General features: G+C 40.0%; 1 protein-coding gene and 1 long non-coding RNA gene across 3 annotated transcripts in view; one reads left to right on the forward strand and one right to left on the reverse strand.

Moving 5' to 3' along the window:
• ITGA8 (integrin subunit alpha 8) overlaps positions 1-23,375 on the forward strand; it is a 179,922-nt gene that overhangs the window by 133,621 nt on the left and 22,926 nt on the right. For both annotated transcript variants that reach the window (XM_077758434.1, XM_077758435.1), the window contains 4 exons: positions 574-654; positions 10,457-10,562; positions 13,083-13,241; positions 22,474-22,602. In XM_077758434.1, coding sequence (XP_077614560.1) covers positions 574-654; positions 10,457-10,562; positions 13,083-13,241; positions 22,474-22,602 — 475 coding nt within the window. The remainder of the gene's footprint in view (positions 1-573; positions 655-10,456; positions 10,563-13,082; positions 13,242-22,473; positions 22,603-23,375) is intronic.
• The window catches only part of LOC144226957 (uncharacterized), a 142,591-nt gene that overhangs the window by 5,171 nt on the left and 114,045 nt on the right, over positions 1-23,375 (reverse strand). The window lies entirely within an intron of this gene.

Raw genomic sequence — 23,375 nt, forward strand, 5'->3', positions numbered from 1 at the left:
GCAGTGAATGTACACTTATTTAAATATTACTTCAGAAATAAACCATAAGGAAGGTAAATTTGCTGCCAAAACAGTGTATGGTATGATGCATTCCAGAGCCAAATGCAAATGCTTTTCCCATTATGTGCTGCTCTTGGATTGTTCTTGCCAGTTCTCTTTATTATTAGCATGGAGAATCAGGAGTTCACTGTGCCGTCCTTTCCCATTTGGTGGGCAATAAACATGATGCACAGAGAAGTTAAGGAATGTGCCCAAGGCAGAAGGGGGAAAATGAACTCAGCCCGCTGCCTTTTGAGTTTAGCCACTGAAACAAAAAAGCATTAGCTTTTCTAGATGTCTATTGTGTTTTCAAATAAGATGCCTCCTCATGGAAAGTTACATTATTTTTACTTAAAGAAAATCTTAGCATTTCCATTTTCAGATGGTTGTGATTTTGTAGAAAGGATATGCCATTGTCTTCTGAATGACTGTATTAGTAATGTTTGTTATTCTTTTGATATAATGTTTTTTATGATCATATATTGTAACATGTCTGAGAAAATATATTGAAATCATATTGTTGCTGTGTTTCAGTTCCAACAAAGACAACCCAGACAGCAATTTTGTAAGTTTGCAAATCAACATCACTGCTGTAGCTCAAGTAGAAATAAGAGGGTAAGTAATAATCAAGACATTGTAGTAGTTATGCTATAATAATAGCTTCCTGTATATGAGAGTTATGAAAAACACTAGGAAAAACTATACGGAATTTTCCTAATACATTAGCAATCACAATCCACTTTGGTTATAAATTTTCATTCTTCTCTACCCATCATTAGCTTTCCATTAAAAACTAGAGTAAACCCTGCATGGTAATTGACTTGGAGGATATCAAAACAAGAGATTACTTTATTCCCCAAACTGACAGTTCAGTAATCAGACTATAAAAACTAGTGATAAGAGGCCAGGTAGACAAACAGGTGATATCCTGAGAGTCTCCCTTCTCCAATAATTACTTTGGAAATATAATGAAAATCCAGCCTCACCATACAACATCTTGAGTTTAACAAATGGCCAACTCTTAGATGTGAGGGTGGATGGAATTTCCATTTTATGTCTTTTTCCTTGTGTCCTATTCCTTGAAGAAGGTACCCATACAATCAGTTGAGAGACCAGAAGAAAGTGGTCAAGCGAAAGGCTTAGAAGAACTACCATCTTGGGAAATCCACGCCTGCGAGACGAAAAGAAATTTAAAATGGAGGGCATGTAGCTCTTATCTTACACAAATGTGGACCTCATTGATTTTATTGTAATTCTTACTCCTTCAGGACAATCAAGGACTTGTCTAAAAATGTCAACTGGTATTCTGGGCTCAACGGTCTTTGGGGCCCCAGCAATTCCAGTTCCCTTCCTTCTCATAGTCCTGAGTGGTTCCCACTCCTCCATGTTGGTAACAAGGGCCACTGCCTTCAGAGCCATTGTCTCCAGGACTCGCAACCTAAGGCTGCTCTCTGTGGAGGAGGGGGAGGTGGGGAGGTGGAGCCCAGCCTGTCCTCCTGGGACCAGTGAGGCGCCACCTAGTGGATTAGAGAAGAATAATACCTAACATGGATTGATCCTTCCATGTGCTACCCCAACCAATTAGCACATCTTAATGTGGACCAGTATCCTTGCTGTTCAGGTGAGGGAATTTTGGAACTTCCGGGCTAGGAAGTGGGGAGGTACAGTCCTCCACAGGGAGCCTGCCTCCAGGTGCATATTTACGAATGATCATGCTGTGCAGCCTATGAGAGAGTTCTCTGAACCTTAGCTACACAAAATCTTGTTTTGTTTATGCTTCTGTGAGTTTTTTCACCCAAATGAGTGTTTTTGACATTCACCCAGTCTAGGGCAGGTGCCTATAGTTCATTTTAATTGCAGCAGAGTTTAACATTGTCAAACGACATCATACTTGCTTATCCATTCCAGTCTTGGATACTGGGTATTTCCTTTTTCCTTTGTTACAGACGTTCTTGTGCATACCTCACAGTCAGTACACATGGGGAAGAATGTCCAAACGGTGCCTGCTTAGCGGCAGAATTTCAGGATCAGACAGTGTGCACGAACTTTCCTAAATAGGGCCAAACTTTTTCAAAATAATTATACCAAATTATCGTTCCACAAGACATGGGCGAAAGTTTGGTACTATTTACTTAACTCACAAAATGGTCAAGTCTTTCCTTGTGAGTCAATCTGATGGATGAGTATTACTATCTAACCGAAGGTTCAATTTGCTGTTCCCTGATTCCTAAATGAGACCAAGTAGTTTTTTCATGCATTTGCTGACTCCATTCTTCCCAAATTGGGTAATTTCTGCTTATATTTTAGGACATATTTCTACTAAGAGACTCTTTTTTCCATAGTCATAGGAACTTTTTCCTTTTCTAGTTTTTAAAACTTTTATTTCTAATGTGTATTTACTTTTGAAAGAGAAAGAGTATGAGCGGTGGAGGGGCAGAGAAAGAGAAGGGGACAGAAGATCCGAAGTTGGCTCTGTGCTGACAGCAGAGAGCCCGATGCAGAGCTCAGACTCACAAGCTGTGAGATTACGACCTGACCTGAAATCAGATGCTTAACCCACTCAGCCACCAGGCTCCCCTCCTTCCTATTCTAAAGTTGAGACACTAACCCTTTATCAATGACACAGGTTGCAAATATCTTTTCAGTTTATGGGGTTTGTTTTTTTAAGTCAGGTTTATTGAGGTATAAATCATATATAGTAAAACTCAAATTTGTTTTTAGGTGTTCAGTTTGAAGCGTTAAGACACCAAAATGACATTCAGTGTAAAACAGTTGTCACCCCACATAGCTTCTCATGCACCTTTGTAGTTAACCCAGCCCCCGCTCCCAGGCTCTGGCAACCTTGATGTATCTTCTGTCACTGTCTTTCCAGAAAAATAATATAAATCTACTCCTACAGAATGTAGCCTTTTGAATCTGGCTTCTTTCACTTAGCATAATCCATTTGAAAAAAACACCCATGTTCGTACATGTATCAGTGGTCTGTTTCTTTTTATTGCTGAGAAGTAGCCCACTGTACAGAAGTCCTATGAATTGTTCATCCATCCACAGGTTGGTGAACATTTGGGTTGTTTCCAAGTTTGGGGCTATAAATAAGAAGCCTGCTACAGGTATTCACATACAGGTCTTTGTTGGGGTATCTGTTTTCATGGATGGAGTTGAGTTGTATCGCGAGAGTATGGTTAACTTTATAAGAAACTGCCAACCTGTGTTTCAAAGTGGCTGTGCCATTTCCATTTGGCATTCCTCCCCCCCAGCCCCTTCCTCCACCTCTCCCCTTCCCCCCTCCCCTCCTGGCAGATGTGAGTTCCAGCTGTGCCTGGGCATATAGGCATGTGCTTCAGGTTTGGTTTTTTGTTTGTTTTTATCCACTGTAGTAAGTATGTGAGAAGAATCTCAAGGAGTTTTAATTAGCATTTTCTAATGACCGGTGATACTGAGCATCTGTTCACAACTCATTTGCCATTAGGGTTTTCTTTGAAGTGCCTTTTAAAATTTTGCCCAGGGGTGCCTGGGCGATTCAGTCAGTTGAGCATCTGGCTCTTGATTTTGGCTTAGGTCATGATCTCACAGGCTCGCTGGCAGTGCAGAATCTGCTTGGGATTCTCTCTCTCTCCCTCTCTCTCTGTCCCTACCCCCAAACACGTTCTCTCTCTCTCAAAATAAATTTATAAATAAATAAACATTAAAAAACCAACCTTATAATTTAAAAAATGATAATAATTTTAAAAATAAAAATTTGCCCATTTATTATTGTCTATCTTATTATCAAACTATAAAACTTCCTTATATATTCTGGATACAAAATCATAAATCAGATATATGTCCTGCAAATATTTTCTTACTGAAATATTTCTTTCAGTGTATGGTTTGGATTGTTATTTTCTTAACAGTGATGTTCAAAAAGCAAAAGTTTTTACTTTGTAGGAAATCTGACTTTTAAATATTTTATAGTTTTCCCTCTTTTTGTCCTTTGTAAAAAAAAAAATCTTTGCTTTCTGCAGAGTCGCAAGATTTTCTACTGTTTTCTTCTACAAGTTTTGCAATTCTATATTTTGGTCTCTGATTAAGTTATTTTTTGTATCTGGTCTGAGGTTGGGTCCAGGGCTCACTTTTGTAATAAGAATATCCAGTTGTTGGTGTGCTACTGGTAGACAGACCATCTTTCCTCCAGGAATTGCTTCACACCTCTATCCATCTATGAGGCTGTTTCCGGACCTTCCATTCTGTTCCACTGATCTACATGTATAAGTCTTCAAATGCAAGCAGTGTATCCTGAGGTCTTGGCAAAGTCACTTACAAATTCTAGGTGCTTTATTGTTTGTTGACTTCCTAGAATTTCCTCTAGCATTCCCATGTCATCTGTGAATACAAAGTTTGATTTTTTTTCTGATTAATCTCATCTGTATGTGCAAAAGTTTAGCCAACTACAAAATTTGAGGGAATAGTACCCACAAGAGATTACCTTTACTTCTTCTTTAAAAAAATTTTTAATGTTTATTTATTTTTGAGAGAGAGAGAGACCAAACACTAGTGGGAGAGGGGCAGAGAGGGAGACACAGAATTTGAAGCAGGCTCCAGGGTCTGAGGTGTCAGCGGAGAGTCCAGCAAGTGAGATCACAACCTGAGCCGAGATTGGTGCTCAACCTACTGAGCCACCCAGGCGCCCCAAGAGATTACCCTTACTTTTGACAACAAATGCAGATTTGAGTGGTTCCCCAAACCACCCTCAGGTCTAATAATTCACATAGAAAAATTCAGAGAACTCACTGAAAGCTATTATACTCATGGGTACTGTTCATTACAGGGAAAAGATAAAAATTAAAATTAGCCAAGGAAAGAAGTGCCTAAGTTGGAGCCTGGGGACAGTGCCACCAAACACAGGCTTCAGCTATTATCTTCCATAGAGTCAGGACACGTTACTTTCCTCTTATGGGTATATAACAAAATGGATGGATTATCCCCAACCCAGTAAACTCCCCAAGGCTCCATGTTCACAGTTTGTTTTCAATTTTTTTTTTTAAATGTTTATTTATTTCTAGGAGACAGAGAGAGAGACAGTGTGAGCAGGGGAGGGTCAGAGAGAGAGGGAGTCACAGACTGAAACAGGCTCCAGGCTCTGAGCTGGCAGTCAGCACAGAGCCCGACGTGGGGCTCGAACCCACGAACCGTGAGATCATGACCTAAGCGAAAGTCGGACGCTTAACCAACTAAGCCACCCAGGCACCCCTGTTTTCAAATTTTTTTTAATGTATTTATTTTTATTTTGAGAGACAGAGACAGAACATAAGCGGGGGAAGGGCAGAGAGAGAGGGAGACACAGAATCTGAAGCAGGCTCCAGGCTCTGAGCTGTCAGCACAGAGCCCGATGTGGGTCTTGAACCCATGAACTGTGAGATCATGACCTGAGCTGAAGTCGGACACGTAACCTACTGAGCCACCCCAGCGCCCCTCAGTGTTCAGTTTTTATTGGGGATCCACTACATAGGCATGATCGATTCATTGACTGACCACTTAATTCAGCTCAGTCTCCAGATTGTTGGATATTATGTGATCAAGCTCCCACCCTGAATCACACTGTTGGGTCTTTCTGATGTGGGCAACCCCCACCCTAAATCATATTGTTAGAATATCCAGTGAGACCCAAGAACCCCCAGAAAACAAAGATACTTCTTCCTCTCTGGCATAAAATTTCTAAAACTTAGACTTTACTTCTCAGAAGCTGAGGGCAAAGGCCAGTACACTTCGGGAGAAAGATGAACTTGTTTACTACGTAGTTATGCCTTTTATTTCTTTTTCTTCTCCTACTGCACAATCTAGGAGTGCCAAGGCAGGATCAAATAGACACGGTGCAAAAAGACATCTCTGCCTTGTTTTTCAATCCTATCTTGATCTTAAGGGGAAACATTTAGTTTGTCTTTCAAGGAAGTTGTCTGTTTCATCTAAGTTGTTACATGTATGGCTCATATAATCACTCATTTTCCCTTTATTGTATGCAGGACCTCATCATTCCCCATATTGGCAATTTGTGTCTTTTACTCCCCTACTTCACCTGCACCCCCAGTCACTCTGACTAGAGTTTAATGACCTTTTCAAAGAACCAGATTTTTTGTTTCACTGATTTTTCTTTTTTAACTCTCTCTTTGTTTGTTTGCTTTCTATTCCATTCTCCCTTGCTTTTGTTATTATATTTCCTTCCCTCTGCTCACTTTGGGTTGGATTTTCTCTTTTTTTTTCTGCTTCTTCTATGTAGAAATTAGATCACTGACTGGAGATCTCTCTTCTTACATAGGCATTTAGTGCTGTAAATTTTCCTCTCTGAATTGCTTGAGCACATACCAAAATGTGAATATGTTGGGTTTTCAGTCACAGTGTTTTGTAATTTCCTTTGTGATTTCTTCTTTCATTCATGAGTTGACTCACATGAAGTGAGCTTGATTTATAGATAATTGGAGCTAATCCAGATGTTTCATTTTTGTGCATTTCTTACTTAACTCCCCTGTTTTTCTAATGGAGAAAAACACTAAAGAAAATCAGAAAAGAAATAAGCATTTTTGTACTATCTTATTTTTACATATTTTTAACATTTATACCTATGAAATTTTGTGTACTTCTTTAAGCTTAGTTTTTCTTTGTTTTGCTAACCAAAAATAAATTGAAACTGTTTTTTCATTTCAAAACAAATTTTAAATCGGGAACTATTTTTATTCCATAAGACATTAACTCAGTCGAAGGCAGCATAGGGTGTAAAATAACTGTATTTATTCTTATATATCCAATTTGTAAGATAAATATTTACAAATGCATTTCTGCCATCATTTATGACACCAGTGTTTCTAAGTTATAAAAAAGAAGGAAATTTTCTCTTCATTTTACCCCATAATCGAAACAAGTCATTAAAATTGGGTTTCTCATCTGGGTGCAATTTTTTTAATCACTAGATTAATGTCCATCAGTTGACCACAGTTTATTCTCTAATACAGCGTTAAAGTTCTTTCGAGCCATTTTGCAAAGTAAAACTCTTTATTCCAAATACTCAGAAAAAATATTGGTTCCAATGTTTAATTCTTCAAGGAATAGCTACTGTGTTGAAAATCTTCCATGCTCAGTCTCCAGAAAAATCTTTTTTCTTTCTTTCTTTTCTTTTTTTTTTTGGCCAGTCTTTTTATTCCAGTATATTTTATCATCCACGGTCTCTAGCAGATCTTAATTTAGTTTAGTGTTGTTTTATAATAATTTTAAAAATAAACTGGAATAGATTTCTTTCTTTTAAGGGGGAAAACAAATACTGAGAATTGTTCTACTCATTTTAAAGCCAGATGGTGTCAACAATGTCTTTCAGCAGATTTACATGTCATTTGTTGGTACAAAGGATTACTTTAGCATAGAGTTTGTAAGAAGTAAATCTGGCCACAAGAGGCAGCACCACAAGTACTGAGCTCACAAAGAATAATAAAATAATGTCCTTTGAAATATAATTAGGATTGAGTGGGTCTGATTAAGGGACACTGCAGTCACAAACAACCATGGTCTGTATGGACACTGGCTATCATGGGTAGAGCTATCATTGCTCCACACAGTAAACAGTAGTCTGCTATTTAGGACTAATGGTGTTTGAAAATAGGATGTTGCAAATAGGGTTCCTACCATACTACCACAGCATCAGATTTGAACACCCAATAGCATATAGACTTTAACTTATCAAAAACCTAATTCCTTGCTTCCCTAGTCCTTTCCTAATGTCTAGTATTACCATTGGGGTCCCCATCTTTGTATTACTGGTATGTCTGTCCTCCATCTTAGAATGTGAGCATTATTCAGTAAGGGCTGTTAGGGCTGTTTATCTTAGGCTAATAGTTGATTACATCCTTTCTTCCTTCTTAAAAAAAATAACTTTGGAAACCATGAACGTTTCACTTATTTATTTGGAATCTTTAGAGAGTCATTTTTTTGGCAGGGCTTCCCCAGATTTGAAAAAATCTTAGAGTGTAGATAACTGAATTTTGTGAGCCATACGTTTTGAATGATTTTGCCATGCCCTATAATAGATTATTTGTTTCCTTAAAAGATTTCTATTTGATTTTGTTACAGAAATGGGGCAGGAAGTTTCTTTAAGTTGTCCTTACTAAAATCATTGCTGCTTAGTGGCCCCTGTGGTGTATAACACAATTGACCTCTGAACAACACAGGAGTTATGGGCTCCAACCCCCTGCTCATGTAACTTTTGATTCCCCCAAAGCTGAACTACTAGTAGCTTCCTGTTGACAGTAAGCCTTACCAATAACATAAGCAGTTGATTAACAAATATATTGTATATGCATTATATACTGTATGCAGATAATAAAGTAAATAAAATATTACCAAAAAATCATTAGGAAGAGAAAAAAACATTTCTAGTACTGTATCTAATATATGGAAAAAGTCCGCATATAAATGGGCCCCTATAAACAGTCCAAATCTGTTTTTCAAGGGTCAACTGTATATTGGAAATACAATGGATGGTAGTGAATAAACCAGAGCTCTAGTCTTCACCTGCAACTAACCTCTACTTTTCTGAACATCAATTTTCCTTTCATGTATAAAATAAGGGGTTTTGAACACACCGTCCCCATAGTACCTGTCAAGTTCTAAGTATTTATGATTCTGTGGTATGGGAATATTTAAGACCAGGCCTACAGGACTGATGACCATAGGAGCACAATTTTTCAGAGAAAAGATGCTCATACTTGTTCTATACTTCTTGTCCTATACTTGTTCTCTATGCCAAAAAAAAAAAAAGTTTTCCCTAGAGCCTCACAATGGATGTGGTGCATGCAGTCGCCACAGGTTTCTCTGTTGCTAAGGAAAGAGCAAAGTAAAGCTTTGGGTGGTTATGTTGTAAAGACTCCACAGGAAAAGAAGCCCAAACTCTCTGGGCTTCACTCAAATCAAAGGGACCTTCTATGTTCTGTACATGTTTGGTCTGAACATGAATTAATCACATCAAGTCAGAAGGGGGATCATGACATACCAGCAAACCAGTGTAAGGGTAGGGAACATTGAGGTATCAGCCCAGCAAGACTGCACCCTGTACTTTTTGTTGATGAAAGCAAGGGATTTTATAACTTAGTAGAATTTCTGTGGGTTGTCAGTTTAAAAAATATACTTACTTCTTCCACCCACCCCTAGAAGACAATGCAGCCAAATTAACTTTGACCAAGAGCATTTGAGACGTTTTCCAATCATTTGTGGTATACAACCCAAAGAGTTTATCATAATTTTTCATATGAGGAAATAGGGACACACAGAAATTAAATTACTTGCCCTTGGGTCATTAGTTAGCCCAATAAATTTTGCTTTCTGCTTTAGAAAGAGATGACTCAGAGTGGAAAATAAAGATAGCTGTTTGAAGTTGCTACAGGCTGTGTTAATTACTAATGCGTTTAAAAAGGCATTTAAGACAACTGATTCCCAAAAGAGGGATTTTCTGTTCAAGTTACTTTTAACTAAAGGCCTAGGAATTCTTTTAAACATACTTTGCCTAAAAATTGCTAGAAAATCATTGTTCTTTTGGGAATTCCCCTTTTTAAGCTTACATAAAAATAACAACTTGGTTTGTAACCAGCTTTTACTGTAGAATAATGTCAGGTATTATACTGTATTCACCCAGTGCTCTCTAAGTGTAAATGGCAGGCAAAAAAATATCCATGAATCAAGTTAATATCCTACTTACATAACTGCATCATTTAACTCTCTCTCTGTCTCTTACCCTTGAGTTATCTATCTAGAATACAACTCTAGAATTCCATCAGGCTTTATTTTGGCTCCGGGCCTAGTCTTGGGGGAGGTATGGCTGCATTAATGGAGAGTGAAAGAAATCTCAGAAGGAGGAATATACAAGTGGCTGCTTCTCTACTCTGATATTTAATTAAAAACTACATTTCTTCACAACGCAATGTTTAACACACTGCACAGAATTCCAGATTTTTATCCACAAAAAAAGTCCCATTTCTTGGTATGGCTTGAAGCAGGGATTTATATCTTGTGCATACACACACCCCCACAAACACTCATACACTTATACAGGACCTATAGATAGATGTATACATTTATATGTGTATAAGTTTAATTACCCATCTTAACTCAGGAATGCTCTCCGCTCTGCCCCCTAGTGCCCAAAGGATGAGATGCTATAAAATAGTCCATCTCTGAGCTAGAGACTAGTAAGAAGCTTTGGAAGATGTTTTAGATCCTTTTCTATTTCTTTAGCTCTTTTGCTGGACATCACTTCCAGGGATTTTTTTTTTTCCATTTGGGCAATATCTGTTTAAATAAATTGCGGGCCACTTTTTCCTGTTGCTGTTAGTGTACTGTCCGCTAGTGAAGCCTTCTTTACCTGTGTCACCAGCAGCAAATAACAAAACATTCCATGTTTCAGAGTGTCCCACCCTCCGCAGATTGTTCTGCCCATTCATAACTGGGAACCGGAAGAGGAGCCCCACAAAGAAGAGGGAGTTGGACCACTGGTGGAACATATTTATGAGGTAGCTTTTACCTATCTTAAAGCTGTGTTTAGGAGTTTACGCTTATGCTCTTTGCCGATAAACTCTTCGTAACGTTCTGAAAGACACCGCTCCAACATCTGGGCTTTGCATACTGCTGTCATATTGCAGTGGGGGGACTGTACGAGTCACCACTTTTTAGTGGTGAGAGCCACTATACAGTGAGAATATTTTATCTTGTACTATTCTTTTATTATAATTTTTTTTAATGTTTCTAGTTTTGAGAGAGAGACAAAGACAAGAGCACAAGCGGGGGAGGGTCAGAGAGAGAGGGAGACACAGAATGTGTAGCAGGCTCCAGGCTCTGAGCTGTCAGCACAGAGCCCGACGCAGGGCTCAAACCCACGAACCGCAAGATCATGACCTGAGCCGAAGTCAGATGCTTAACCGACTGAGCCACCCAGGCGCCCCTATTGCTCTCTTTTAAATCTTCCTTATTTCCTCTTCTTTTAATGTTTAAACAGCCTAACCATGAAAATGACTAGCTCCTTAGACTGTATTTTGCCTCTTCCCACATGTTCAAATATCCTTATTCACTATTGTACAAAAAACCCATATATATTTGTGTGTGTGTATGTATATATGAAAACCCATGTATATATAGGTGTGTGTGTATATATATATATATACACACACACGTATATGAATAACTTATTCTGAGATTTGAAATAGCCCATTAACTAGAAAAATATTTTCTGCAAGGAAACCAGAAGCTCATGAAAAAGCCCTGATGATCTTTTCCGACTTCAAGTGTTAAATTGTGAAAGGGAAGAGCTTTGCTGACACATCAACTGAAACATAAATTCCTTAGGGGCGCCTGGGTGGCTCAGTCAGTTAAGCGTCCTGACTTTGGCTCAGGTCATGATCCTTCAGTCTGTGAGTTCCAGCCCCACATCGGGCTCTGTGCTGACAGCTCAGAGCCTGCAGTCTGCTTCAGATTCTGTCTCCNAGAGCTAGTTCTGTAGTTGTCCTTTTTTTTTTTTTTTTAATAAAGCAAATACTGTTAGTGGAGAGTAGTTATTCCTGTTCATTGTCAAAGGATTGGGAATAGAATTTTGGTACAAACAATGCTCCAAGCCATCTTCTGTTTGAGCTCCCTTTTTATTTAATGCTCTCTATCCATTTCCTGTGTAACTCCACTGACCTAATAATCCTGACTGTGACTTTCATCTTAAGCTACGAGGGACATGAATAGCACTCTCTAAGGTTAACAATGAAGCCATTTCAAAACTGATGAGCTGTTTACATACGTGGGAAAGAAGCATCAACTCCTGCACAGCGTCAACACGAAAACCTCTTGTCATCTGCCCAACCTGTGGTTCACGATCAGCCGTGTCCACAGCTGCATCAAAGCTTTGCCCTAAGCTCTCTTGATAGCAAGATGATAACACAGTCCCCAAGGCCACTCAGATTAAGAACACTGCTGGAAAAAAAAAAATGCTGTCAAATAATTGATGAAACCTTGTAAGCACCAGTTTCTCCTTAAGAAGGGTGAAACTTTAAAGTCTGTAACCATATTCAAACTCAATCATTCTCAGGGAAGCCCTGCTTCTAATCTTAGCAGAAACGGATCATAAGATTTTAGGGTAATAACCCAAGGTGACAAAGCAATCATCACATGTTTCTTCCATGCTATTCTCATGTCTCAAATTATACTGTTATCAGTAAATATCATCTTGCTTAGATGATGTGAATTAAATGAACAACCTAATAAGCAAAACCAATTATAAATTGCTTTATTGATCATTATAATGATCAGAACTGTGAGAAAAAAAAAAAAGAGGGAAAAGTTTCCTGTTAACTTTGAAGTGAACTTTCAAAACCACAAGAAATTGAAATACATTTAGTGAACTTCTCAAGCTGCTTTTTGTGTCCGGTAAGTACAGGATTCATGTATTGAAAATGCTCATCTTTTTATGAGATGTGGCCTTTCTTTGAGATTCACTGATTCAAACAGAAGGAGCCCAGCTGTTCTTTGAGATTCCGTGATTCAAACAGAAATGCGCACTGGCAGTGAACTGTGGTGAGCCTGGACTGTCTTTGGCATTTGACGGATAACCATTTTTCCAGAGGGTGAAAGAGAGTGCGCTGCATATGGTTACAATTGACAAGTCGGTAGTCAGGGAAAAGGCAGATTTCAATGTAAAGAGAGAATAACTAGGTTTTGAAAGCATATAATTAAAATTGCATTTCTAGCACTGCGATGAAATGAATGTACATTTAAGGTGAATAGCACTATCAGACCCAGTTAATGTGGTCTTTCCTAAGGAAATCTGCCCTTAGAGCTTCATAAAATGCAAGATTCTTCTCTGAGCACCAGCACTTCTTGCTTTCAGAGCTCCTCCTGCTGACAGAGATTGTATTCGTAGAGCCGCTATCATAGCCCAGGTGCATTAAAAGCAAAAATACATGCTTCTTTAGAATGGGCACAAAGTATGTGGGGTTTGGTTTCATCTTCCTGTTTTGTGCTGTGCCATCATTTGATGTGTCCCTTGCTTGTAGCTGCACAATATTGGACCAAGTACCATCAGTGACACTCTCCTGGAGGTGGGCTGGCCATTCTCCGCCCGGGACGAATTTCTCCTCTACATTTTTCATATTCAGACTCTCGGACCTCTGCGGTGTCAAACAAATCCTGACATCAACCCACAAGATATAAAGGTAAGAACCTGGTCTAACTAAGCTGCTCTGTTCATTTTTTATGGTAAAGAAGAAAAGAATTAAAACTATCACTTTTTTTTTTTTAAGCAAAATAACTCTAAGAGTAAGTTCTTTCAGTGATAATCTATCCAGCCTTTTCTTTCTGTTTTATGGCTAAAATGCCAGACCTAACTTAAACTGTCACTCTTCGAAAACTTACATTTCTCTTGGCTCTATCATTCATGGCAACCTGTCATTTATTTAGCCTATTTTAATGTGTACCTTTTGCAGATGGTTTGACTAGCAGCACAACCAAACCAAAATCGTAAGTAGACATGTCATGTTTCGGAGAATTCGTACCAAATGCTATTTTTAGAGTCCTTTTGGTATATTGCCAAAAGATATAAGGCTCTTTGCCAAAATGGGCTTCTCCAGATGTTGCCAATAGCAGGTAGTAAAATGCGATAATTTGCCAAAGGCCATCCAGGGCCCTGAGAACCCCCAGACTGGAAATTTCTGGACCCTATTCTTCAGTGCAGCTTACAGAGAAGCCTAGAGCAGGGTTTCTCCAATTCTTAAGCAGAGCCAATCACTTGGGGGTCTGTTCAGAGGCAGGGTCTGAGGGGGCCCTGAAACTCTCCCCCTTTGCAACCCCCACCTGACATCCACGCTGGGAGCTCAAATGTCCAAGGAGCTGATCTCATTCAGATTAAGATCCAAATCTGGCTTTAAGTTTCTTCTGGGACGAAAAGAACATAATTAGCATAGACCCTTGAAAATGCCGCATGTGAATGGAGGGGGGGGGGAACCCTTTTTAACCAGATGTTATCCTCCAAAGAGAACTTCATTTTAAGAATGCATATTGTCTAGACGCTCAGGGAGACAGTGTCGCTATTAGAAACGGTGCTTCATGAAATACTAGCTCAACCATTTGGAGTGCGGGTCTGCCTCTACTCTAACAGGTAGCACTGAGATGTGGCCAGTTATGGAAGGCTTTCTTCTTCAACCCAATGTGCTTTCTGTTCCAAGAGAGGAAGAGTAAAAGGGGTTCAGCATTAAAAGGCTTATAGGGCAACATATCTCCTTCTTCAAGGGGAAATAATAAATAAGGCCACTTGTATGCCACAAAATTATTTAAAATACTGCCTCCCTGGGTTTTTTTTTTTTCCAATTTCCTCTCTCTTGGCTTTTGATTGAGATGATTTTTAATGTCTTCAAGGACAGTGGCTTACTATAAAGTGACATCTTCAAATGTTAATAAGGTATAACATTTAAGCAATTCAAGCTTTCACATGTCATGTGCTGTAGTTAACGGGTTCTCTACTTCAGTCATGGATTCTTGGAACACATGATCATGGGGAAGGTTTCTAAACTCTTGAGTGTAATATTTGGTTTATATATGACACTATTTATATACGTTTGTATATTTTATGTAGCTTGTGTGATGTGCACCATGTTGGTTGTGAATTCTTTTTTCTTGCAATTTAACAATAATTTGCAGTGACTGGAAAATTACCAATAGATAATCTGTCTTTAGTGTTGTCAGATTCCTGCACCTACATTCCCTGCTACACAGATATTCTTTAAAGTATAGACTTTGATTAAAACTTGAGCCACCTGGGTGGCTCAGTCAGTTAAGCATCTGACTCTCAATTTCAGCTCAGGTCATCATCTCATGCTTCGTGAGATCAAGCCCCAAGTCAGGCTTTATGCTGATAGCACAGAGCCTGCCTAAGATCTTGGGATTCTCTCTCTCTCTCTCTCTCTCTCTCTCCCCCGCTCTATCTGCTCCTTCCCCATTCAAGCATGCTCTCTCTCCTTCTCTCTCTCTCTCAAAATGAATAAATAAACATCTTTTAAAAATCTAAGGCTAGTAATTTTTTAAATGCAACTTAATTATGCTCCTTTTATAAAACTCTCAATTTGTGGTAACTGAATATAAGAAGATTTGAGTACAAGGTGAAGGAATGGCTCCCCAAAATAAGAAGTGATAACAATTCATGAATTCTTGAAATTTGGAATGATGAAAAACTTGAAATGTTTTTACATTCAAGTCCTCCAAGTACCTTTACCTATATGTAGCGCACATATAATCCAGACAGTCTAAAAAGGCTTTTATCGGTAAATAGATTTTAAAAATTAATTAAGCTATCAATAATTGAGAGTACTTGGAAGTTATTTTCTTCTTAAGATATTCAATAATTTAAATAAGTCACTATAAATTTACTTTGCAATTTATTTCTTCCTAGATAATACAGAGCTAAACAGTCTTTTCTCTGTCTTAAATACAAGTTGGAAATTAATAAAGAACAAATTATTTATTAGATCTAGAAAAGGTCTGGAAAATTTTTTTAACTTAGGTATCAATTTCAGATTCTTGCATCAAAGCTAATTGCTATTTTTTAATGTAGATATTTTAAAAAATATCTATACTTTAACTTCATTCTTTAGGAAGCAGAGAAAGAGTAGGTGTAGCAAAGGGAACAGGCAGTCAAAGTACATTCATATAGGCAAAAATTAAATCCTAGTAATCAATAATCAATCTCATTAACCCCCTAAGGTAAAATGCCTTATGATTTGGTTTTACGATTTCTTTTTTTTTTAAGTTTATATATTTATTTTGAGACAGAGAGCATGTGTGCAAGAGAGAAAGAGCTTGAGCAGGGGAAGGGCAGAGAGAGAGAGAGAGAGAGAGAGAGAGAATCCCAAGCAGGCTCCATGCTCAGTGCTGAGCCCAATGCAGGGCTCAGTCTCAGGAACTGTGAGATCATGACCTGAGTGGAAATCAAGAGTAGGATGCTTGGGCGCCTGGGTGGCTCTGTCGGTTGAGTGTCTGACTTCATCTCAGATCATGATCTCATGGCTTGAGAGTTGGAGCCCTGCATTGGGCTCTGTGCTGACAGCTTGGAGCTTGGAGCCTGCTTCAGATCATGACTCCCTCTCTCTCTGTTCCTCCCTTGCTCGTGTTCTGTCTCTCTCTCTCGAAAATAAACATTTAAAAAAAATGAGTAGGATGCTTTACTGACTGAAATTTACAACTTCTTTATAAACAGCAATAATTATTGAGTGCCTTCTAAAACATCAGCATCTATGAGCAGTTCATTTTCAACAAGTTCTTTCTGAGGATGCTCTGGTCCCCACTGGACAAGCCACCAAATATCCCAGGCCAGCCAAAGCCCGTCAGAAGGAAAGCCCCCACATCAACTTTCTCAGGTATCCTCTGGAGGGTTTCCTAGTTCCCTGCCATGTTTGCCTCACCAGCCATTCACCTGATTTCCCCTCAGCAAAACCCCTTTCCCTCTGGGTCACAAATGCCTTTTTGTCCATTTCCTGCTTCTGTATATATTCTCATTTTTTCCCACTTAACCACTGAAGGTAGCTCCCTTCTTCACTGCCTTTTTGCAATTTCCACAAATGTCTAAGGAAATGTGCTAATGGTAAAGAAACTGTCCAGATTTCCTTAGAAACATTTTCTAGCCCATCCGTTCCAAGGAGCCAATACCACCAGCGCCCTTTGAAATTCCCCAGATATCCCCTGCAGAATCTCTATAACATTTCCAAAATAATTCCTCATTTCTGCCTAAGTAAACCTAATAGCATTGAATATGTATTTAACACAATGGGGATTTTTTTTCTGTTTTTTAAAACAATTACTCCTATGGCAACCTCCCTGGTTTTATTTTTTATTGCAAATACATAGTTTTACTCATCAAAGCCATACTTGTAGATAAAGTAAGGGTTTTTTCTTTTTTTTTTTTTTTTTTGTGGGCTGGACTGAGAACTGAACCACTATTTAAAAGATTGTTTCTAAAGAGAAATGCATTTTGAGTGCCAAACATCTAGTCTAAAATATTCTGAAATATAACCCATCTGTAAATTGAATGTGCATTCCAAATGTGAGTCTCCTCACATAAACCTCAAAGTCCGATAAGGTCTGCACAGGATTCAGTCTTCAAAACAGTGACCGGTACAGTTTAGTTATCCCACCAAGTGGCCCAAATGTCCCCAAGGTTTGAAGAGCAGACCGCCTTTGGTCAAGGGAGACAATGGGCAGAAGTTCTCACTCACACCCACCATACCCGTTGCCCAAATACAGAGCATCAGTGACTAAATGTAAGGGGTGTGGGGTGCAGGCAAGGACACAGCTCGATGTCTCTAGAAGTTTGTGAGTTGTTTTTTAAATACTTGCCTCATATCAGGCTTCGTGGGCATTCACTTCACCTGCTTTGTTGATGCTGTTCAAACACCCAAGTGTGAAGGGAAATGGGAGCTTGTGCAGGTGATGGGGTTCAGGAAAAGTGACTGAGCCACATGGCCCCTCATGGTGCCCCAGAGGGTACCATTGCCTGGGGTATATTCACTTCTGCTTTCACTTCTGCCACCAGGTGAAATGGTTGCTGTCTTTGGTTTTCTGTTCCTCCTATGATGGTTTCTCTTCATCAAGTTCATGTCTCAGTCTTCTAAGAACTTAGGGGCATAAGCAGATAGCCATGAAGGTTCTGCCTTTGGGCTTCAGAGACAGAGGATTTTAACGTGGCAATCTCTTCACATTGTACCGTCTAAAACATTGTGGAACGCTCAACTGTCTGCAGCATTCCTGACCAATCCATTACATCTAATTCATTCCAGATCCTTCTTGAAATAAATTTTTACAGTTGGATATGGCATTTCTTAACCATTCTAAAGGCGGTCAAAGAATGATTTCAAACTATCCATTATCTTATTTTGGTGGACTTTATCCTGGGATTTAGAGAGTCCTCCAGACAAGCTATGATCCCTTGATAAGATGTAGCTGAAAAAGCAAACATTATTTAGGAACCAGAGTTACATAAAGATTAAGGGATTTTTTTTTTTTTAATTGGCAAGATTTCATCACCAGCGGCCAAGTGTGACAACTGAACAAAATGGCTGCATGATGTCAGACCATACCCAGCGGGGTAGGAGAGGGCGGAGAAGCAAGCTGCCGGAATTCAACCTGGGCTAAGATCAGGGCACCACATTCTTCTGGGCCCCAGCACAAGAAAGAAGCCAGAGGCACCAAAGATCTGACAGAGGCTGGACTAGGGTGATGGCAAGAGAGAAAGCCAGTGTTGCCCAAAGCATGGACTTTGAGCCATAGAAGGCAGGAGGTTACACCTGTCTGGAAAGAGACCATTCTCACAGGAAGCCCAAATTAGAACCAGACAGTACAAACATGGACCCAGAAACACAGAGGCCATTCGCCAAGGATTAGAGTTCTTCAACGAGTTGTTCGTTTTTCTTTCTTTCTTTTTTTTTTTTTTAAAGCAGTGAGCACGCAGACTGTGGCCTGGCTTGGTGAATTTGCAGTTCTGTCTTACCCTTAAGAGAATGTTTTCCTTCCTTACTGCCTCCATTTACTTACTGCTTCTTATTTATTCAGAAAGCAGGGACACTGGTTACAGCTCTCAACCCACTTGTGTTCTCTCCTCTCTCTCTTTCATGTTTCCCCTGATAGAAAAATTTCATTCATCTTTTGTTAATTTTTTTATAATGTTTATTTATTTTTCAGAGAGAGAGAGTATGAGCAAGGCAGGGGCAGAGAGAGAGGGAGAGAGAGGATCAGAAGTGGGCTCTGAGCTGTCAGCACAGAGTCCCATGTGGGGCTCGAATTCACAAATGTGAGATCATGACCTGAGCCAGAGTCAGATGCTTAACCAACTGAGCCACCCAGGTGCCCCACCTTTTATTTTTAACAGTGCCTATAGGTCTGATTTTCAGTCACCAAAGGGAATACACTCTCCAGGGTCAATTTCTCTTTGCCTTATCTTCTCTCTCTCTCTCTCTCTCTCTTTTAATGCTTACTTACTTTTGAGAGAACACAAGAGAGGGGGGACAGAGGATCCAAAACAGGCTCTGAGCTGACAGGCTGACAGCAGTGAGCCTGATGTGGGGCTGGAACTCAGGAACTGCGAGATCATGACCTAAGCCAAGGTCGGATGCTCAATGCCACCCAGGGGCCCCTGCTTTATCTTCTCTTTACACTGGTCTTCAGTTCCTCCTGTAAATTTTAAAATGTAAAACCATGTCCCCCAACTAAGAAAAGCTTCAAAATCACCAATGGAGTGAATTGATTCTTTTAGTCATTCTTTGCATGAACTTTTCAGAATGTTAAAAAAAAAAAGTGTTCTTTTTTTTTTCCCCTCTCCTGACAATCATTAACAGTTATGTCTTAAAGGAAACAACATGGTAGACTGACCTTCTGGGTCTGTGTCTACTTTGACTTAATTATAGACAAAGAGTTACAAGAGAGAAAGTCCACCATATTTGGTGAACTAGGAATGCCCGACAGGCAAAGACAAATCACGAACAAGAAGAAGATAGCATGCCATGAGTTGTGTTTGTTTGGGTTCAAAAAGCCCTTAATCTAATTTCAACTGTTTTCTTCAAAAGCTGCATTTCCAACTGTCTTGCACAATCCAGCTATCCAGTATTCCTTTAATTCATAAATTTAAACCTAGCCCAGAGTGAAGAGTTTGGTGAAGAGTCACAAAAATAGAAAACTCCTGTTGGAGTCAAAATCTGAGTAGCAGCTGGGGAAAGAACCGTATTTACTAACAATCATTTCCTTATTACAGAAAGGAGCAATGTTCACATTTGTTCTGAAGAAGATACTTGAATGTTTATCACCAGCTGCTTAGAGCACTTAGCAAATTGTATTCTGAACCGAATGTCTGCCTAAGAGGGGTGCCAAGAGGCCCTCACTGCTACAGATTTCAGATTAAGGAAACACATGACCTGTGGGTTCACAATGGATTGTGAATCAGGCTCCAAAAAAGTTCATCTAAAATAGGCTGTACCTGTTGTTTACATTTCTTGGATAACTTCTCCCTTGTTTTTTGGGTTTTGTTCATTTTGTTTTTTGGGGGTTTTGTTTTGTTTTGTATTCTGAAACAATTTCTGGAATGCCACTTGAGGACACTGGTTTGTAAGCCATTCGAAGACTTTCTCAGTGTGGTGTTTAGGAGGGACATTCCTCTCTCCGTAAAACAATATTACTAAAAGAAAGAAGCGTGTTTTATCAACCCCTGCTGTGGATCTCGTTCATTCTCTGGCTCAGAGTGAGCCCTGTGTTTTGCTGAGAGACCACTCCTAAGTATTTGTAAAGGATGACGCACCATGGGTCACCACAAACGTGCTTTCTGTCCGAACACAAGCTGCATCTGATGCAACCACACAGAACATTGAAGCGTTTTCTTCTCTGTGGGCTATTATTTTACCCCTACTCCTACTGCTACTACTCCCACTGCAGGAATAATATACAACGCCGTGTTACTCATGGTAGTCTCTAGGCTGTACTTTCCATCCCTAGGACTTATTTATTTTATAACTGGAAGCTTGTACTTTCTGGCCACTTTCACCCATTTTACCCCTCTCCCCAGTCCCCCAACTGTGCAGTCACCAACCTCTTCTCTGTGTCTATGAGTTAGAGGTTTGGTTTGGGTTTTGGGGGGGTTTTGATGGTCTTTTTTTTTTTGTATTTTTATTTTTTAGATTCCACATAGTATTTCTCTTTCTTTGTCCTAGCTCACTTAACATAATGTCCATGAGGTCATCCATGTTTTTACAAATGGCAGGATTTTCTTTTCTTTTTTTTTTTTATGTTTGGATAATGTGTGTGTGTTTGTTTGTGTGTGTGTGTGTGCACGCACGCATGCGCGCTCCACATCTTTATTCATTCATCTGTCAGTAGACACTTAGGTTGCTTCTGTATCTTGGCTACTATAAGTAGTGCCTCAGTGAACACAGAGCTGCATACATCTTTTCAAGCTAGCGTTTTCCTTTTCTTCTAGCAGAGGGAACTGCTAGATCATATGTCCATAATTTCTTACATGACAAACTTAATGGCTCCTCTTAGTCCTAATTCTTTACTCGGCGGCAGGATTTGACGCTGTCACTCCTTTATTTTTGCAACTTTCTTTTCCTTGGGCTTCCCTACAGTCACATTTTCTTGGATTGTCTCTTATATCTGACTTCCCCCCATCTTCCTTTTCCTCCCTGGATCTTCTTCCTCTCCCTGCTTCCTGATATTTCCTTGGATGTTATATGTGACTCTATGCTTATCATTTTACATCATCTCATTAGGCAACTGGTCAAAGACAGTTACTCTCCAGCTTGATGGCTGCTGATGGGGAATGGAGCCATCATGTGGAATATCAAACAGGGGCTGGGGAATCAGCCTGGTGTGCATCACGAGTGGACAGAGGCTCTGCGCATTGCAGAGCAGGATGTGAAGGTCTCTTGGTAAGAAATGAGGCTGGAGAAGTAGGCTATTCATGGCATACTAAGGAGTCTGGACTCTATCTTTCTGTTTATCCACTAGATTTCTCTAGGTTCTTACAACACACAGCACTCTTATTTGATCTTTTGTGGTGCACCCTACATCTACAATATAAGACTATCTTTATTCATCCCACAGAAATGAGCATACTATTATTCTTCTGGGACTAAAAAGAAAAACATGTGTTTGGGGAACTTGGTGGGGGTGGACAGAAAATTATCCTTCTATATTCAGTTGGTTTAAAATGAAGAGTTTTAATAGGATATTGTGTGAGATTTATTGGAACTTTCAAAATATTTATTCAGCTATCAGATGTACCCAGCATGGAGCCTCAGATAAGAATCATAAGTTCTAGAACAGTCACAAAACAAACTCAGGGCCGAAAACAAGCCCACTCACAGCACAAAATTTGTGTGGCATGCTTTGGAAAAGTCATTTTTATTAGAACACGATTCACTCTGGAGGGAGCATCTTACGACTTTAGGAGTATGGGGCTCAGACTTGCCAAAGTTGGGTCCTTGACCACATCATGCTGTTTCCCCATGGCCAGTGCTTCACTCTCCTGCCACCTCGGGATCCGTCTCACCACACAGAAGGTTCCTGAGTTTCACCAGCCCCAATATATGGTGAGAGTAAAGTAACAAGAAAATGACTCATGCTTAAAAAGTCACTCCCTTATGGAGAAATCACTTCTGCTAAAAATTGGACGCTTATGAGATAAATTTTCCAGGAATGCATTCCCCATCCTCCAGGAGTTCCCATCATTGGAGAATGGGAAGCCTTGGTCCTTGTCAGCGCAGTTCATTTTGCTGTTGAACACACTGCTGGTAAATCAGAACAGGTCTGATTTCTCATGTGACTCATAGCCAATTGAGGGTGATGATGTTCAATGCTGATGGAAACGTGGCAAGCATTTATGAGATGGACGTGCCATCTCTTGCTTTCTCTTTGCAGCCTGCCACCCCCCCAGAGGACACCCCTGAGCTGAGCGCCTTTCTGCGGAACTCGACCATTCCTCATCTTGTCAGGAAGAGAGACGTGCGTGTGCCGGAGCCCCACAGACAGAGCCCCGCGAAAATCCTGGTGAGTTCTCTCAGTGCGGGCAGATTGGAGAGGAAAGGGTGTATCGGACAGAACTCCCAAACACAGATGTTTTTAACTTCAACTACTGTTCCTCCTTATCGGTCAATGCTCAGGTAGGCCTGCCATGCTTTGGCCCTACATGTTGTGAGGCATGACAGTCACTTTTCCATGGAGACAAAGGAGTATTTGCATTAGAGTGTTTTCACCCTTCTAAACCTGCCATGCAGGCCATGTTAGAGAACTAATGACGAAAATGTAAACCATAGCGGGGAATGTTGCTGCCTCTGTGAGCCTGTCCCCAGACATGGAGCACAAGAGTAAAGGGGCCTATGGGCAGCTGGTCCTGGGAAGTCAAATGGGCCCCTCCATCTCACACTCATCTGCTCGTCCAGAAGAGATGAGAAGGGGGCCTTCTGATCTCCTGGGCCAAAACTCCTGCAATGCCTTAACACTGAGGGCTATTGTGGATCTGTCTCAAGCTCAGTCAGCCCTTTGCAAACCTGAGAGAGTGCTCAAGAGTCAGGATTTTCTGTTCTGTTCTCTCACTCCTTCCAAGGTCAGTGTTAATACCACCAAACTCTACACTTAAAAGAGGCTAAAATGTGGGGCGCCTGGGTGGCTCAGTCAGTTAAGCATCTGACTCTTGATTTTGGCTCAGGTCATCATCTCGGGGTTTGTAAGACCATGCACTGACAGCACAGAGACTAGGGATTCGCTCTCTCTCCTCCCTTCGCCCCTCCCCTGCTCTTGTGCTCTCCTGCTCTCTCTCACTC

This window comes from Crocuta crocuta, unplaced genomic scaffold (genome assembly GCF_008692635.1).
Source record: "Crocuta crocuta isolate KB4526 unplaced genomic scaffold, BGI_CrCroc_1.0 scaffold32, whole genome shotgun sequence".
Lineage (NCBI taxonomy): Eukaryota > Metazoa > Chordata > Mammalia > Carnivora > Hyaenidae > Crocuta > Crocuta crocuta.